The following is a 19086-nucleotide window of genomic DNA, read 5'->3' as shown; positions in this document are numbered from 1 at the left end:
AAAAAACTCAGAAAAACACACAAAGAGACGGAGCTTCTGGAACAGGCAGCCACTCGCGTCGGCGCCGGAAGTAGTTTGTATTAACAATAAATAAAAAAAACAAGACAATATAATAGACAGGACAGTGCAGTACCGATATGGTATAATAAAGTGTAAAGTGAGGATAAGGTGCAGAGATGTGTAACATACTGTAACATATAGAACATATATAATCACAGCAGTTACTGAGGTAGAGAGTTTATAGTTTTTGAGAGTGGCTGATAGGGATAAAGACATTTCAGTCTCTGTGTGCTGAGTGTGTGTGTGAGTGAAGTTCAGTCTTTGTGTGTGGTAGGTGGGGTGGGGTTCAGTTCTGTCTCTGTGTGTTGAGGAGTCTGACTGCCTGGTGGATGAAGCTGTTGTAGAGTCTGTTAGTGGAGGCTCGGATGCTCCTGTATCTTCTGCCGGACGGCATCAGAGCGAAGTGTTCGTGTGAGGGATGGGTGGGGTCGTCCACAATGCTGGTGGCTTTGCGGATGCAGCTTGTGGTGTAGATCTCCTCTCTGTATGCTGACTCATCGTTCTTGCTGATGAGGCCAACCACAGTTGTGTCATCAGCGAACTTGATGTGGTTTGAGCTGTATTTTGCAGTACAGTCATGAGTCAGCAGAGTGAACAGAAGTGGACTGAGCACACAGCCCTGGGGGGCACCGGTGCTCAGTATGGTGGTGCTGGAGGTGTTGTTTCCAATCCTGACTGATTGTGGTCTCTCAGTCAGGAAGTCCAAAACCCAGTTACAGAGGGAGGAGTTCAGGCCCAGCAAGCTCAGTTTTCCGATCAGATGCTGAGGGATGAGGGTGTGAATGCTGAACTGAAGTCAATGAACAGCATTCGAACATAGCAGTCTTTGTTGTCCAGGTGGGTGAGAGCCAGGTGGAGCGCAGTAGAGATGGCATCGGCTGTTGATCTGTTTGGACGATACGCAAACTGCAGAGGGTCCAGTGTGGAGGGGAGCTGGTGTTTGATGTGCCTCATGACCAGCTTCTCTAAGTACTTCATGATGATGGGAGTAAGTGCAATGGGACGGTAGTAATTGAGACACTCGAGACTTCTTTGGCAAAGGGACGATGGTGGACGTCTTGAAGCATGTTGGCACACACGCGGTGCTCAGAGAGATGTTGAAAATGTCCTGGAGAACACCGTGAGTTGTTCTGCACATCCTCTGAGCACTCTGCCAGGTATGCTGTCTGGTCCTGGGGCTTTCCGTGGGTTGACTCTGAGTAGAGTTCTCCGCACATCAGCTGAGGACAGGCACAGTACCTGGTCGTTTGGAGGAGGTGTGATCTTCCTTGCTGTCGTGTAGTTCTGTGTTCGAACTTTGCATCGAAGTAGTTCCGTGCATCTGGAAGGGAGGCATCACTGTTACAAGCAGGTGGAGGTGACTTGTAGTTGGTGATGGTCTGGATGCCCTGCCACATGCGCCGAGTGTCAGTAGTGTCCTGGAAGTGGGCGTGGATTTTCTTTGCGTAGGTGCGCTTTGCCTCTCTGATCCCCCGGGAGAGCTTGGCTCTAGCTGTTCGGAGGCCAGCCCTGTCCCCTGACTTAAAGGCCTTGTCTCGGGATTTCAGCAGCACACGCACCTCTGCAGTCATCCACGGCTTCTGGTTGGGGCGGGTTGTGATGGTTTTGGAGACAGTAACATCCTCAATGCATTTGCTGATGTAGCCAGTCACTGAGTCTGTGTACTCCTCCAGGTTGATGGAGTCATCAGAAGTAGCAGCTTCTCTGAACATGTCCCAGTCAGTGTGCTCAAAACAGTCCTGAAGAGCACAGATGGCTCCTGGAGGCCAGGTTGTTACTTGCTTCTTCTCCGATTTGGCATGTCTGATGAGCTGTTTGTATGCTGGGATGAGCATCACAGAGATATGATTGAAATCACCAGCAACAATAAACAGTCCGTCGAGTTCTGGAGTTACAGTGGTACAGGAGTTACAGTGATAAGTCGAGTTCTGGAGTTACAGTGATACAGGAGTTACAGTGATAAGTCGAGTTCTGGAGTTACAGTGATACAGGAGTTACAGTGATAAGTCGAGTTCTGGAGTTACAGTGATACAGGAGTTACAGTGATAAGTCGAGTTCTGGAGTTACAGTGATACAGGAGTTACAGTGATAAGTCGAGTTCTGGAGTTACAGGAGATAACAGTGTACAGTTCATGCAGAGCATTAGCATTAGCACTGGGTGCTACATACACTGCTATTATGTACACGCTGCTAAGCTCTCTGGGCAGGTAGAATGGCCTGGCTCTGACTACAGCAAACTCCACCAGCGGCGAGTAGGGGCTGGAGATCAGCGCAGCGTTGTTACATCATACTGTGTTGATGTAAACACACACCCCACCTCTGCGGACCTTGCTGGAGAGGCCGGCGTCGCGATCCGAGCGGAGGCATAGCATGCCGCTCACCTCTATGGTGGAGTCCGGGAAGGCAGCTGTTAACCACGTCTCTGTGAAAACAAACACACAGCAGTTCCTGAACTCACGCTGGGTTTTCCGCTGGAGCCGGAGATAGTCTAGTTTATTCCCCAAGGAGCAGATGTTGGAGAGGAGGATGGATGGCAGGCCAGTTGGAGTTTGCCATTAGCTTTGTGTGGACTCCGGCTCTCTTACCGCAGTTCCGGCTCCTCGTGCACCGCTTTCGGGGAGCCCTCTTCCGGCTAGCAGGCTCAGGAAACGCCACGGATCTTAGCAGGCCTCTCGCGCGTAGCTCTGCTCGTAGACCATCTGTTAGTCCAGTTTTTGGTTGATTTTGCAGGTTTAGGTGGATCTGTCGGTCGTAAATGTGGGTGCCAGTTGTTCTTATGGCGAACTCTTGCGTGGTTGCGAGTTCAGATCGGATTAGTTACAACAAAAAAAAACAAAAAAGCACCGTGTTCTCGGAGTGGCCGCTGCGACTACTCACGCCGCCGACAGGAAGTCACTTTAGATTTAGTTCTACTCTTTCTCTTTATAGTTTTCTGGGTAATCACGGTGTCCCCTCAACACACCTTTAGTCGGTTTTAGAGTGAAATATAAGTGTAAAATTAGTCATAACAGTCCGTGCAAGGAACCGTCCCCACAAGGAACGGTTAGAGTGTGTGTAACGTTCCCACAGAGCATGTTTTATATACTCTGTGTTATTAGTAATTGAAATGGGATGGGCAGTATGAAATATCAATTAAATAATATTATATTTGTATTTTAGTTGTTTCATATTGTAAATTTAGTCTTTTTTTAAATGTGATTACAGACGACCAGTGCTACTTCCCATGCTGTGGTGGGTGATTCTGATCTTCCTCAACCATCTCAGGCTCAGACTAGTGTCTCTCCTGGTCCAGACTATTCTCCTGAACAGGTAAGTTCATTTTCTTCACTTTAGATTTAGTTCTACTCTCTCTCTCTTTATAGTTTTTCTGGGTAATCACGGCGTCCCCACAACACACCTTTAGTCGGTTTTAGAGTGAAATATAAGTGTAAAATTAGTCATAACAGTCCGTGCAAGGAACCGTCCCCACAAGGAACGGTTAGAGTGTGTGTAACGTTCCCACAGAGCATGTTTTATATACTCTGTGTTATTAGTAATTGAAATGGGATGGGCAGTATGAAATATCAATTTAATAATAACATATTTGTATTTTAGTGGTTTCATATTGTTAAAGTTGTCTTCATAAAATGTGATTACAGACGACCAGTGCTACTTCCCATGCTGTGGTGGGTGATTCTGATCTTCCTCAATCATCTCAGGCTCAGACTAGTGACTCTCCTGGTCCAGACTATTCTCCTGAACAGGTAAGTTCATTTTCTTCACTTTAGATTTAATTCAGCTCACTGGGTTAAATTAAGTTTTTTTTATATAATGCTTTTTAGAAAAAATGTCACAAAGTAGCTTTCCGTGTTTATTTTATAAGTCTTTGATTTAGATTATTGTTTCTCACCTTTGGTTCTGGAGGCACACTGCCTATACATTTAGTGTTTTTTATTTCATGTTGCATCTGGTCAACTTGACAAATTTTGTTTTTTAATACAGTCAAGTTACTTTTTACAAATGCCTGTTTAAACTTACTGTGCAAAACAGAAGCCTTATGTTAAGCTTGTCCAGTAGTGGTGTCTACTTCTTTGGGGTCTGAGGCAAGATGGTGCAAAACTATTTGGTGCACACATTAGAAAGGCATGGCTATTGCATTCTGTATACTTTCCCAACTTTTTGTGTTTGGGTTGTACTATTATGTTATTATTATTGTTTATTTGCAAAAGTATAATTATAAAAAAATGTTGGTTTTATTTACAGATTGTGACTGAGTCTGAAAATGAAAATGAGACGTTACCAAGACTAAGACGCACTAAAAGCATCATAGTAAGCTCTCAATTGATTGTCAATTTCTGAATTTCATTGTTTGTAGGTTTTAAAATTCATTAATTATTTATAAATATTATTATAAAATACCAGCAAAAAATCATAAACTATAAAACTTTAAATGTATAAAAAAACCCTGAGTAGTAAAATGATTAAAATGTCACAGTTACTTATTCAACTATGAATTATTAATTTAGTCCTAATTAGTTTTGTGTTTTGTTTTCTTAGATGGAAAATGCTGATCTGGACAATTCTGATGAACTGTATGATTCTACTCCAGAGAGTTCAGATGATTACATTCCAGATACAACTAGCGACAGCGATAGTGACAGTAGTAGTAGCCTTAAACAAAACTCAAGGAAACGTCAGTCTCTTGATTTGCCAAGTGACTCTGGATCAGATAGATCACCTGTCTGTGACACCACAACTTCAGACAAATTGGTTTTTGAAAGGCACCACCTTACATCTGAAAACACTGAAACAGAAGAAGAACCCTGTTCAAGTCAAAGCATAAGTAACAGCGTGGTTGTTAGTGCATGCAAAAAACGAGGTGGGAAGAGAGTGTACGACAAGAGACATTACTGCGTATATTGCCTTAAACCTTTTGCTAAGATGGCAAGGCATCTTCAAGGTGCACATAAAAATGAATCTGATGTTGCTAAAGCGCTAAGCTTTTCAAAAGGTTCCAGTGAGAGAAAGAAACAGCTGGATTATATTCGTAACAAAGGAAATTACATTCACAATGCTACTGTCATGGAATCAGGAAAGGGGAAGTTAGTACCCTTTAAGCGACCACCTAAAGATGAGCAGGGAAATGACTTCATGCACTGTGCATACTGTCAAGGACTATTTACAAGAAAGGTTCTGTGGCGACATATGCGTAGCTGTCAATTCAAACCTGGATCAGTCGTCCCCAAACCAGGAAAGAACCGTGTTCAGTCCATTTGTACATACACAGGACCTGTGCCTTCACACATTAGCAAACAGCTGTCGAAAGTAATCAGCGCCATGAATCCTGACCCAGTCACTGATATAATAAAGACTGACCAGGCCATTATTGACGTTGGGCAACACTTGCTAAATAAAGGTGGGCTGTCAGCCAAAAACCAACAGTATGTGCGAGAGAAGATGCGAGAAATGGGACGGCTCATGTGCAGTGCCAGGAGAGTCACCAGCTTGAAAAAAATGGAAGATCTGATAAATCCACAAAACTACATGGAGACTGTTGAAGCTGTTAGAATCACATGTGGGTTCAACAATGAAACAAACAAGTTCTCTGTTCCATCACTAGCAAACAAGCTTGGAAATGTCCTAGTTAAAGTAAGCAAACTCTTAAAAGCTCAGGGTTTAATCACAGATAACAAGGAGCTTGTGAAGAATGCCAGTGAGTTTCAAGAAGTTCATCGGGAGAAGTGGAATGAGATGATTTCATCTGCAGCCTTAAGGAACATCAGGGAAGCAAAGTGGAATGTGCCCACCCTAATGCCCTTTACCGAAGATGTCCAAAAACTGCATGCATATCTTAGTCAAGTGCAAGATGAGTGGTACAATTCACTCACAGAAAGTCCATGTACAAAGGCCTGGATGGAACTGGCAAAAGTGTGTCTGACCCAGATCATTCTTTTTAACCGACGCAGGGAAGGAGAGGTGGCAAGCATGCCGTTATCAGCATATTTATCTAGAGACACTACCGATCCACACGAGGATGTGGACTGGGCGCTCTCTGAAGTGGGAAAAAAACTCTGCAGACACTTCTCTAGGATCATCATCAGAGGAAAACGTGGTCGCCCAGTTCCAATTCTGTTGACTCCAAAAATGATGTCTGCTTTAGAACTCCTTGTTAAACAAAGAGAGGCTTGTGGAGTTCTAAAAGATAACAGTTACATGTTTGCAAGACCGGAAGCGGCAACACATTTCAGAGGTTCAGACTGCATTCGTGGCTTCGCGAAGGCATGTGGTGCGAAGTGTCCAGAGTCACTGACCTCAACCAGGCTGAGAAAGCATGCTGCAACCCTTTCAACGGTGCTAAACATGACAGACACAGAGATGGACCAACTAGCCAACTTCCTGGGACATGACATAAGAATCCATCGTGAGTTCTATCGACTCCCAGAAAAGACCCTGCAACTTGCCAAGATCAGCAAAGTTCTTGTGGCTCTCGAGAAAGGACGATTAGCTGAGTTTCAGGGCAAGAATTTGGATGAAATTGGCATAGATCCTGATGGTATGTATGTATGTATGTGTATATATATATATATAATTTTTTTAATGTATTTTTTTGTTATTCTGCCCTGGTTCTGTATATTCCTTTTTGTTTAATCATGTACTTTTTGTATGACTTTTACAGAAAAGGTTCAGGCCAGTGATGAGGAAGATGGAAGCATACAGGAGGAAATCTGCTCATCCACTCCTGATGGTGTGTATTGTTAGTAAGTTACTGTACAAATGCTGGGTTTCCCACAGTATGTTATAATTTGAAGAAAAAAGAAATTTAACTTTAATTCAGACATTTACCTTACCAGCATCTTTGAGGCAAAAATTACAACCTGAATGGAACAAAATGCCCTAGCAGTTAGTTCTGGTCGATAAAACAATAACGATAGTTATCGAGGAAAATGTATATCGCGATAACTATAATAAGCCGGGGCGATAGGATAAACTTTCTCTATTTCCCCTTTAAGTAGCGCTGCGAACAGGCGCAGCACGTGATCAGGCAGCGCTCTGAACTGCATGCTCAGGACTCCCCCTCCCCCCACCCGCGAGCCTCTCACTCTGAACCTCACACAGCTGATCCAAACAGCGGCTGCTCTCTCATTTACTGGATAAACACCATTTATAAGTTTAGCTGCTCTACAGTGGAAAACTCAGTTCTAAATATGTAGTATGGAGTCTCCTCACCAAGATATTTAGAGAGCTGAGCTTGTTCAGATTTCTGAAGGCAGGTAACGCTGTTTGCTGCTAGGTTAAGTTAGCTTGTCTGATAAATAAACTAATGGGTAACACACGTTAGCCGTGTTAATCCACTTTCCGTGTAAATTAACGTTAACTTCAGCGCGAGTGATGGGTTAGTATATAAACACACAGAAAAGAAGCACTTTCCATTTTTTCCTAACCCCTTACTGTTTCTGTTAGAAAACCCTGAGAGCAGAATTCTCCTCTGTCTCTGTGTTTTTAGTTTTTAACAGATAGAGAGTCTGTTGTTCTGGATATTTTACTAAATAAAGAAGATTATATAATCTGTGTAGCTGTATTTGAAAAGAGATAAATATTGCTGTTACTAAACTGGATGAGTTTTAAATACACTTGTTAAGTAATGTAGTCTAGTCTACTGAAAGCCAGTAATGTTAGTATAAATCTGTACTGCAGGAGAAGTGTTTCATTTTAGAAACTTGACTTTATTCCTCCCTCCTTCATTACAGCTCACTTACTTTAAAATATTTAAATGTAGCATAATTTAAATGCAACAAAACTTAAAGGCTATTGTTTTAATAAACATTAGCAGTAAATAATCTCAAAATAACAACAAATATAAAATAGAAAAACAGTAAAACATATGTAATACATACTTTTTATATGACCAAAATGTATTAGACTAAAACTAGACTAAAATGTGAGTAAAACTAATAATATCCGATAGACTAAAATGTAACTAAAACTATTATACATTTTAGTCAAAAGGCTAAGACTAAACTCTGGACCTGTGTGGATGTATAATGACTTTTAAAATTAATTTAAAAGCTGTCTGAGCACCTTGTGCCCACCTGGTAAGATGTGGACATCCCTGTGTCTGTCCACAAGACTCTGAGCTGCTAGTGAGCTTAGCCATAACTTCCTTATTCTCTCACTTATGAGTAAAAAGAAACCGTTAAGTGTAAAAGAAAGTGATTTGATTTATATTGTGATACAAATCGATATCGGCTGGTATGGAAAAGCCATATCGTGATAAGATTTTTTTCCATATTGCCCATCCCTACTAACAGTCCTGTAATGAGGGGTTCCAATAATTATATCAAACTCGTTGTGGGAGTGGTGACCGCTGTGAGGCATCAGTCAAAATGCTCTCTGTCAAATTCTTGGATATTTATTCGCCATAAAAGAAGGTTTTACATATACTTGCACACTGGTGCAGTTGGATCATTAGGAGTGTGGTATGTGTGTGTGTGTGTGAGGTTCTACAAACAGAAAGAGCAGAAAATATACCTAATTAGCATTGCCATGTGGTTGGCTAGTCATCATAATTACAATTACCAACCATCATCAAACTGCACCAAAATACATCTAACTAGAAATAATGACATTAGTCATTTACTTACATGTCCTTGGACGCACACAGAACACAAAAATCAGTGGATGGCGAACTAAACATAAGATATTAATCAGATTGTGTCTTCACACATCTTTCCACTAAACTGCCATCTTGGGAATGAAGGAAAAGAACATGACTGGGCAAATCTAACCTGCAATACCTACCACTAACCTAAGGGGGCTACATTTACATACTACAAATGAGAATAGACCTAAATAAATTACTCAAAATCCACCAAACCCAAAGTTCTTCAATACAAGTCCTTTCCACTTCCTAACCACTTATCTAATTTCACCTCCTGTGGTTTACATCATCACAAACTGATATTGCCAGGCTATAGTATTCTATAGTTTTCTGCTGTTTTCAGCTCTGCTTTAATGCAGTGAACTGATGGTAGTGTGCTGTGATGAGTATCAGTTAGTAACTGCCGTAAATACTGGTTCTCTCTTACAGCACCAGACCATTTTAATACATTTGTCTCAGTTAAAATAAGCCAACCATAAAAATTAGACTGTTCTTTGAAAGGGGGTAAACTTAGACAATAAACAGAGGATTTTATTTTTCTTATATTCAGCTTTGTGTATGTGAAGATTAAATGTTTCTGAAAATGTTATATTTTTTAAGTTTTTTTTTTTTTATATATAGAACTATTGGCAGAAGAGACACTTCCTCCTGCAGAGAGGGAAGAAATGCCTCCACCACCACCACCACCACCCTCCAAGAGGTACAAACCATCATCAGAAGTCAGTACTAAAAATCCTTCATCCAAAGGTGAGTTCTTTACCACAGTTAGCGGGCATCATCATCCAGAGCGACTTGCATTAGTGCTTCGCTGTTAACTTTGAAAATAGAAAATAAGGCATGATGGATGAATCACTTCAGCTGTCTCTCTTTTTACACTAATGAACCCTCACTTTGGAACAGGGTAAATCTTTACTTATCAGACCTTCACATGACCTTTTTCCATTGCTCCATAGTTGACTCTTTATGCTCTGTACAAAAAATTATGTTTTTGCTGGTTAGCCTCACTGGTGTTCTTAAGTCCTTCACATTTTTTAATGGAAATGCTCCTACTAAGACGTCTTGTCTATCTCTGTTTCTACCTCTCAAAGGTTTTTTTTTACATTTTTTTTTACAGTTTTAAATACTTTCTTAGCAAAAAGTTATGAATGAGATTAATTTTGAATCAACCTGACTGCACAAAAAAAAGTTAAACTAGGGATTAAGGATGCATGAAATAAAGCTGTTTCTGTACCCAGTGCAAATAGCATGTACTATACTGTAGGGCTGCAGCTATCGATTCTTTTTGTAATCGGGTACTCTACTGAAAAATCGATTCGATTAATCGAGTAATCGGATAAAACATTTTTTTTGTTAAAGAGCAATTAAAAAGGAATTTTACTCAATAATGAATGACCAATTGGTTTCCTTTTTTAGATAAGTTATATTTTTAAATTCACAACATTTCCAAATTGCAAATACAAATAAATAAAACACAATAAATAAATAAATACCACAATAAAAAAAATAAATTTAATTACATTACTTTCACATTTGGATTTCTTGTAAATAACAAATATAGTGTATAAATCAATAAAAAAGGCATAAACATCGTCTTTGTGTTGTGCATCTTAGCTTCTGAGACGTTGTCAGTTCTGCCAGTGTTGGATCAGTGTGCTGCATTCTTTTACCACCAAGCCACTTCTCCAAAATATATCAGGACCTGTGCAATAATTGTGACACACAAGTATTACAAATGTTGCTTTTTTCTTTATTTATATGTTGGACTATTTGGGTCTAATTACATCACTAAGACTAAGAACTCTAATAATAAGTTCATGGCCGTGCATTTATTAAGATTGACACCTATCGCATTGGGGCATATTAGACACTAGTGGTAATCAATATTTTACCCAATAAATAAGAGACACACTTCCTTATAAACAACAGTGTTCATACTTTTTTGTCTCACTGGCCAAATGTACTCTTAGATGAAGAAATCATGCATTTAGTTTCCAGCCAAAGTAACTTCAGTTTAGCTAACTTTTAACATTGTTATTGTTTATATTCAGAACTCCACAGCGCTGTGTTTACTGTTTACATAAAGCATGTATGAACTCTGTTCTAATAAACTAACCACACATTATAGACAGTGCTTCTATTAATTCACACTCCAAAGCGCTGTCGTTTTGTTATTAATTCACATTAATGTTAATCTCATTGATTTATTATAAGTTATATTTACCTGCTCTCTCTGCGTCCTCCCGTCTCGGGTGTCCTCGGCTCAGATGGTGCAGCATTAAAACGCGCTGTTTTGGCACTGCACCGAGTACAGGTCACAGTTCGAACATAAAATGCTTTTATTCCTTTAAAATCGCTGTTTTCTCTCGCCACTTCCATTTTTGCCGCTGCTCAAACCTCCGTCTCCTTGTTCCCGGGCAGGGTGACGTAACGCTGAGCGCGTTGTCAAAATAAAAGTCGCGAAAATACCGCACGCTGAGTTTATTAATTAAATAAACGATTACTCGAGGCACAGAAAATTAATCGATCAATTTTGTGAATCGAGTTACTCGATTTACTCAAGTAATCGTTTCACCCCTACTATACTGTAGATGCTTGCACATATTGATATAAGATGCAGAACTGGATTTTTTTTTTTTTTTTTTTTTTTTTTTTTTTTTTTATAACACGTGTTTTTCTGACTACTTTAAGGTAAACCTTTGCAAAAGAAGACTCCATGGCAGCAGACAGAGGTGCAGGCAGTGGAAAAGCACATGAAGCGCTTCATTACATCTTGCATTGTTCCTGGAAAAGCTGACTGCGAAAAGTGCATAAGAGCTGAACCAGAAGCCCTTAAAAACAGGGAATGGCAGAATGTAAAATTTTATGTCCATAATCGCATTATGTCACACAAGAGGAAATTCCAGAAAAAAATGTAAAGACTTTCAGGTAGGACCATTTTTGTTCCTGTTCATGCTTCAGCAAAATATACCACATTGGTGGTTGTTCTGTTGTATGTATATGTTTTATATATATACAGTGTTAATTGATGTTAATTTGAGTTCAGCTTTACATAACTCATAACAACTGGATTTCATTGAGTTGTGATAGTGAAAGTGCTTAAACCTGTTGCTGGGTGATTGACTGTGGATAAAAATATAAAAACAAATGCTTGTATCTGGAAAAAAAAAGAAAATAAAAGCTCTAACAGTGGGAACTTAAAGTGTTTGAAGGTTGGATTGACTATATGAGTTTGCAAATATATGGACAATTCCATTATTCTTTGAACTTTTATGCAAATGGAAACAAATGTTTTTTGATTTACCCAATTATGTGTTTTACCTAACTGTATCATAGTGATGGTACAAACACTGTAACAAGAAATATAAAGTTGTCTCATATTCATGTAAAATCCTGTAATATTACTCTACTCCCTCAGTCCAGGGCACTTATCAGCTGTAGATGGAGGCTAGGAGTAAAAAAATACCAATTCCCACTTTTAATAACCAATTAGAATTTTATTTAATCATATTTATTTCTCTATCTTTGAATCTGGTTGTGTTGTATTATTGCTGGACACATGCTAAATCTCTATACATCATTTATGAACATTTAAGCTAAGCTAAAATTCAACTTGTTTTTGTTTATTTCAGGATCTTATAATTTGCTGTAGATTAAACCTGATTTAGATTTATTTGTAATGCATTTATTGTTTTTGCAAGGTCCCCACTAAACACACTGGAATTTGTGTGAATTATTTAAATAATATGCAGATAATATTAAAATTATGTCCCCATTATTAATGTTAACTTGATTTTCTAAGGTCCCCATTTAGCATGGTCATGACATCTTACTTGCTCAAATTGGATATTTGAAGTCGTGTATAAGCTTACAAAAAATCGGTAAGTATGGATTATTATTTTTGTACCTCTAGTACCTTTAGAAAGGGTCGTCCCCACAGGTGACGTTCATAACATTGGTCCCCATCCAGCATGGAAACCAACGTGTGTGTGTGTGTGTGTGTGTGTGTTGTAAGTGTTTAGGTGTAGGAACTGTACATGGCCTGTATTTCTGCTGTTCTGCTCTTAGACACCTGGTCTGGGGTTGCTAGGTAACAGCCTGTATGGGATGTTTGATGTGTGCTCTCTTCACAAATGGCTTTGATCCCACCTGTACTCTGAAAGCCTGATCTCAGACCTGCTCTCACGAGCTGTACCTGCCTGTAAACTGTAGCACATTATTAGCCTCTTTCATGTCTTAATAATTATTATTGCCATTATTATATTAACCACTGCAGTGTTTTAGGTGTAATTTTGTCCAAGTTTTACCTGCAAACATGTCTTAACCCTTTCAGACCTGAAGTAATAGTTAGCATATTTTTTTGCACTATAAGGCGCACTGGATTGTAAGGTGCACTATTAATGAGCGTCTATTTTTTGGTCTATTTTCGTACATAATGTGTATTGGATTATAAGGCGCATTACGCAACACTAATAAGGAACAGGGATGACCCCATGTTTCCCTTCTAATTCCGCAGGTCTCAACACCGAGAAAAGCTAAGTAAACAAAACTGTAATTCTTAATAAAAAAAAAATATATATATTTTTTTTCTTTTCAAGTCGAATGGGCCTTGAATACTAAATTACACAGATTTTTACAGTAAGTTTAGATTTCCAGATTTCCACTAAGGCTGGGTGCAGCAGCATTAGCTTTAACCGCTATTAGCAGTTAGCGCTAGCAAATGCGGCCCGACAGCACTACACTAAAAAAACGGTACCGGAGTGTTCCGGTAAGCCAGGACGATATTAGGTAGCGGTTCGTCCCATCTACCTTGTTGTAATATGGTAAACTCGCAGACTACAGTCCAATATACTCTCCTCTGAATGGTGAAAGAGCTAGCGCTTAGTGCAGTTAGCGGCTAATGCTAATACTGCTCCAGCCTTGGTGCTGAAGAAATAAATTGAAACTCCTGTATAACTCTGTACTTCAGCAGAGTAGCTTCATTGCTACTTAATACCTGACTGATAGAATTCATACATAAGGAGCACCGGATTATAAGGAGCACTGACAATTTCTGAAAAGATTTATGGGGCCTTATAGAGCGAAACATAGTATAATTAAAAACACAAAGACAAAAACATGTCCTAAACATGATTAAAAAAAAAGTCTAAATCACATAAATATCCAAGCTGCTGGTTATTCTTAAGTGCAGTGGGTGGATCTAAGCTACTGTTTTATTGGCTGGTTCCTGGTCTTATCTGATGGACATAAGCTCTTAATTAGGGCTCTATTTTAGCAATCTATAGGTGAGCCATCAACATACACTGTGAATTTTCATTCTGGGGCGTGTCATTGTATCTTTGCTATCATAACGACAGGAAAAGTACTCTTTGCAAAGCTTGAAATGTCCAAAATCTGCTAATTAACCATGGGTATGTTTTGGGGCGTATCATGCAATAATTCAATCAGCGTGTCACTTGCCATTGGTGTAGATATATTCAGAAGCATGTTCAATGTTCAATGTTGCTATTAAAACGATGCAGACGGAAGGCGTTAAAATGAACAGTTGGAGGGGTGTAAGATAGCAATGAGCATTGTGATGTACCATTCACAGGGTGTAAGATAGAAAAAGTAAATTATGCTCCCCACCTTTAAGAGGAGCCCTGGAACAAAAAATAACAATTCTTGGTCCAATGCTTGGTCCAACCATTAAGTGGTCTACAAACCACCACAACAATCAGGGCAGGGAACTGTCCAGAAAAGTTTGTAAGCGTGGCGTTGCTCGTTAATGAAGCCAGGGGACGAGACTAAACTGCATATTCCAAATCTCTTTAATCTGCTATCAGAGAAGAGCCACATCTGTCAACCGATTGCAACTTGGAAGCGAATTAATGCATAAACAGTTTTGCCGTAATCAAAGAGAAGAAGTTTCTTTGAAACTACGGGAGTCGAAATATCGTCATGCCCCAGCATTCCTCCCTCCTCCCCCCCAAAAAAAAAATCCAGCCTGGGAAAATGCTTGTTTTTTCTCTCTTTCTCTTAATGGGAGCACATTTGTACATCAGTCACTCGTCTGCTGTCTCTCAGCCTCTCTGCTTCTCTCTTTTTCCGGCACTTGAATAACTTGTCCTGACTCCCCGTCTCACCCGGGAGTATTCTCTGGCACGTCGGCACACTCCATTCCCCGATGAAAGCATATGTTTATCCTGGCTGATGAAGCGTCGCTTTATATAACCAGTGTTTCTTAACAGATTTTGCCATTGATCTCTGAGCGTCAGCAGTTCAGCGTATCATTTTTTTGAGTGTGTTTGGGTGAGGGGGTGAATATGTGCAGAGCTGAGAATTGGATGCTGATCGCTTTAACTTTGGCCCAGTTTCAGAGGTGGGCTCTTGTGGAATCCATGGTTCAATCCGTGCATCTAAAAAGAAAAAACAGAATATCATCGAAAAGTTACTTTATTTCAGTAATTCAGTTCAAAATGTAAAACTCATATATTATATAGATGTATTAAACACACATAGTGATCTATTTTAAGCGTTTATTTTACTTTTACTTTTATAGTTGATGATAATGGCTTACAGCCAACGAAAACCCAAAAATCAGTGTCTCAGAAAATTTGAATATTACATTAGACCAATTGGTACTTTTGGCAGTGTGGGCAATGTGCCAAGTCCTGCTGAAAAATGAAATCCACATCTCTATAAAAGTTAAAATTCTTTCTTTTCCGGCACTTGAATAACTTTTTCTGACTCTCCATCTCAACCAGGAGTATTCTCTGGCATGTCGCTACACTCCATTCCCCGATGAAAGCATATTGTCAGCGTCCAATGAAAAACAAGTATCTATCTACCAATTTTTGTCGATTTTTAGTTTGCTACATAATTTAAACACACAAATTGTCTCTTACACTGTGCCAAAATTTATTGATGAACGGACCAATAGAAGCTCTTTAAAATGACCTGAAATAAACTCATTTTACGTTGACTTCCATGGAAATTTACCCTGTAAGCCTGGATAAGTTGAATTTACTTGAAAAATTTGAGGAAACCGGTTGCCTTAAAAAAAAAAAGTTAAGTAATGGTAAAGAAAACTTAAGTTAGCATAACTTAGAACATCAAGTTATTACAACTAAAGGGGAAATTGATTTAACTTTTTTTGTATAAGACTGTAAGACCAGATAAGTTGAGTTTACTTAACTTTTTTAAGGCAGCCGGTTTGCTCAATTGTTTTAAATAATGGGGAATGAAAACTTGAGTTAGCATAACTTAAAACATCAAGTTATTACAACTAAAGGGGAAGTTGATTTATTTGTAAGGGAGCCCAGGGGGAATCACTACACACTGATGGTGAGTGTTAGTCAGAAACTGTTGGACACACCCAGTATGCAAATAGATTGTGACAGAAGCCAATGGAAAATAAGCTGTTAATGACTAAACAGACTAAACTCAGTTATTATAAGTTGGTTCAACTCAAAGATCTCAGTTTGACTAGTACAGTATATGTGCCCACAAATGTTCAACTAACTGAAAATAGTTGAGTATTGTTTAGAAAAATTCAATTTTGTGTAAAACAGACTTAAATCATTTGAGTTAAACAACATATGGGTTTACAGTGTAGAAGGTTTTTTCTCTCTCCTGTAAAGTTGCTGTTTTGGAGGTACTTGTTTTTCATTGGATGGCGACGATATGTTTATCCTGGCTGATGAAGCGTCGCTTTATATAACCAGCGTTTCAGCAGTTCAGCATCTCGTTTTTTGGGTATGAATGGGTTTAGAGCTGAGAATTGGATGCTGATAGGCCTTCGCTCGCTTTGACTTTAAGTCTTGTCAAAGCGAGTGAATGTAAAGATTTTGACAGCTTATGGATTTTGTACCATTTCTGGTTAATGTTGGAGTAGCTATAGGTGGTAGTATCTAATAAAGTGGAGGACAGTGAGAGATTAAACACAGTGTTTAAAAACTCCAGCAGCACTGCTGCATCTGATCCACTTGTACTGTCCCTAGCCCTGACCATTGAAGAACAGGGTGAAGTACAGGTCTCATAGGATACACTACTGCTACTATATTACTATAGGTGGACTCTTGTGGAATCCATGCCTCAAATCACCAGATCATTTTTTCACAGCACAAGGAGCATCTACTAAATGTGCGTTTAATTTAAGTGTTTATTTATATTTTATATATTTTTATTATATTGTTGATCATAAAGGACCAATTGGTACTTTTGGCAGTGTGGGCAGGGTGCCAAGTCTTGCTGGAAAGTGAAATCTGCATCTCCATAAAAGTTGTCAGTAGCAGTAACCAGTGTTTCTTAACAGATTTTGCCATTGATCTCTGAGCGTCAGCAGTTCAGCATCTCGTTTTTTGAGTATGATTGGGTTTGGAGCTGAGAATTGGATGCTGATAGGCCTTCGCTCGCTTTGACTTTGGCCTGGTTTGTGAACGCTGATGCTCGGGAATGCAGATGGCTTTAAAATAAGCCCTGTGTGAGCTGCTACAAACCGAGCCCGCAGCCTGTCTCAGGCCGGATACAGACTTTCAGACACTATTTGCCATGGCTTGTTGAGCTCCTTCCCATTGTCTTTCCCGGACGGAGGAAGAAACGAGCCCTGCTGCTCGCCGCCTTCTGCTACGGCGACGGGTATCCAAAGCCATCCCACGGCTTTGTGCAATTTCCCCCCCGCTCCGAACTCATCCGATTCAGCTCATCAGGTAATCGCCAAGGCCTTCGTCAGCCAAATCAAGTGTGTTAGACCAGAGAAAGAGCGAAAGGATGCACTTCCTGTGGCTTTTCCTGCTGTACAGAGTCCAATAACGCTGCGTTCCCATGCTTGAGACTACATGTCCTATTGACTGGGAATACAGGGCACATTAAGCACTTATGTACTTTCAATTGTAGTCGACGTTAAGAGGACATGTACGTATTGACATGCTATCCATATACAAGCATGCAGCTCAACATTACCATTAAGACAGGGCCAGAGAAGGTGTACTCTATACCAGGAGAGTAAAAAACACCCCTACTGTTTAGTAGTGCAGTAGTTGAAGTCCTGAATGGCTCAGACAATCTGTTTTTTTTATTTCATCTTAATTTTAGCAATGACTTTCTTACTGCTAATCAAGTCACCTGTCAGACCTCTTATTCTGCTCTTTACTGCTGAAACTGAGATTCATTCCAATCATGTTAAGCTGAGCTAAAGGCTGAAGCTATTTCCATGTGGGTCAGCCAGACGTGACTCTTCCTGTAGCGGTTTTCTCCATTTTTTTAGATAATTAACTTAATTTAATGTAAAGATTTTGACAGTTTATGGATTTTGTACCATAACTGGTTAATGTTGGAGTGGCTATAGGTAGTAGTATTTAATAGAGTGCAGGACAGTGAGTGATTAAACACAGTGTTTAAAAACTCAAGCAGCACTGCTGTATCTGATCCACTTGTACTGTCCCTAGCCCTGACCATTGAAGAATAGGGTGAAATACAGGACTTATAGGATCTGCTACTCCTACTACTATATTACTATAAGTGGACTCTTTTAAGTTAAATTACCGGATGATTTTTTGATTTACAGTTGTATCTTAAAAATTAGAATATCAATGAAAATGTACTTTATTTTAATATTTCAGTTCAAAATATGAAACTTGTATATTATATAGATGTATTACACACAAAGTGATCTATTTTAATTGTTTATTGGTAAGTATTTAATTGGTAGTTTCTGCAGTGTGGGCAGTGTTCCAAGTCCTGCTGGAAAATGAAATCCACATCTCCATAAAAGTTGTCAGTAGCAGAGGGAAGCATGAAGTGCTGTACGATTTTGTGGGAAAACAGAACTGCACTGACTTTAGACTTGATAATAAAACACAGTGGATCAACACCAGCAGATGATCAGCATGTCTCTCCAAACCATCACTGATTGGTGGAAACTTCACACTAGACCTCGATCAGCTTATACTGTGTGTCTCTTCACTCTTCCTCCAGACTCTGCTCCCTTGATTTACAAATGAAATGTAAAATGTACTGATGATCAGTGATGGTTTGGAGAGACATGCTGATCATCTGCTGGTGTTGATCCACTGTGTTTTATGATCAAGTCTAAAGTCAGTGCAGTTTCCAGTTTTCCCACAAAATCTTACAGCACTACATGCTTCCTTCTGCTGATCAACTTTTATAGAGATGTGGATTTCATTTTCCAGCAGGACTTGGAACACTGCCCAAACTGATTTTTGGGTTTTTAATTGGCTGTAAGCCATAATCATCTATGTGATTCAGCGCTGTGTAGTTGAAGGGGCTGCTGGGAGTTTATTACTGCAGCGATTATCGAGCGTCTGTGGTCTGAGGCTCCAGATGAAGCCGTCTGGCAACACTTCAGCGAGCCAACAGCTGGAGGACTCATCCACACCTAGCAGGAGCAT

The 19086-nt window shown here is 39.7% G+C and overlaps 1 protein-coding gene and 1 long non-coding RNA gene across 2 annotated transcripts; one reads left to right on the top strand and one right to left on the bottom strand.

Moving 5' to 3' along the window:
• The first annotated feature begins 4304 nt into the window (after positions 1–4304).
• LOC111190966 (uncharacterized) lies at positions 4305–11897 on the top strand. Its single transcript, XM_049475254.1, has 5 exons — positions 4305–4368; positions 4597–6592; positions 6716–6784; positions 9320–9445; positions 11387–11897. The coding sequence occupies exons 2-5, from the start codon at positions 4597–4599 to the stop codon at positions 11611–11613; spliced, it is 2418 nt and encodes an 805-aa protein (XP_049331211.1). The 5' UTR covers positions 4305–4368; the 3' UTR covers positions 11614–11897.
• On the bottom strand, positions 10099–11234 carry LOC125799197 (uncharacterized). Its single transcript, XR_007438025.1, has 2 exons — positions 10920–11234; positions 10099–10397 (listed from the first exon to the last, which is right to left on the bottom strand). It is a non-coding gene; the product is annotated as an uncharacterized LOC125799197 (long non-coding RNA).
• Positions 11898–19086: the final 7189 nt, after the last annotated feature.

Source organism: Astyanax mexicanus, chromosome 2 (genome assembly GCF_023375975.1).
Source record: "Astyanax mexicanus isolate ESR-SI-001 chromosome 2, AstMex3_surface, whole genome shotgun sequence".
Lineage (NCBI taxonomy): Eukaryota > Metazoa > Chordata > Actinopteri > Characiformes > Acestrorhamphidae > Astyanax > Astyanax mexicanus.
The sequence above is the reverse complement of the archived record's forward strand: the minus strand, read 5'-3'. Positions and strand labels throughout refer to the sequence as shown.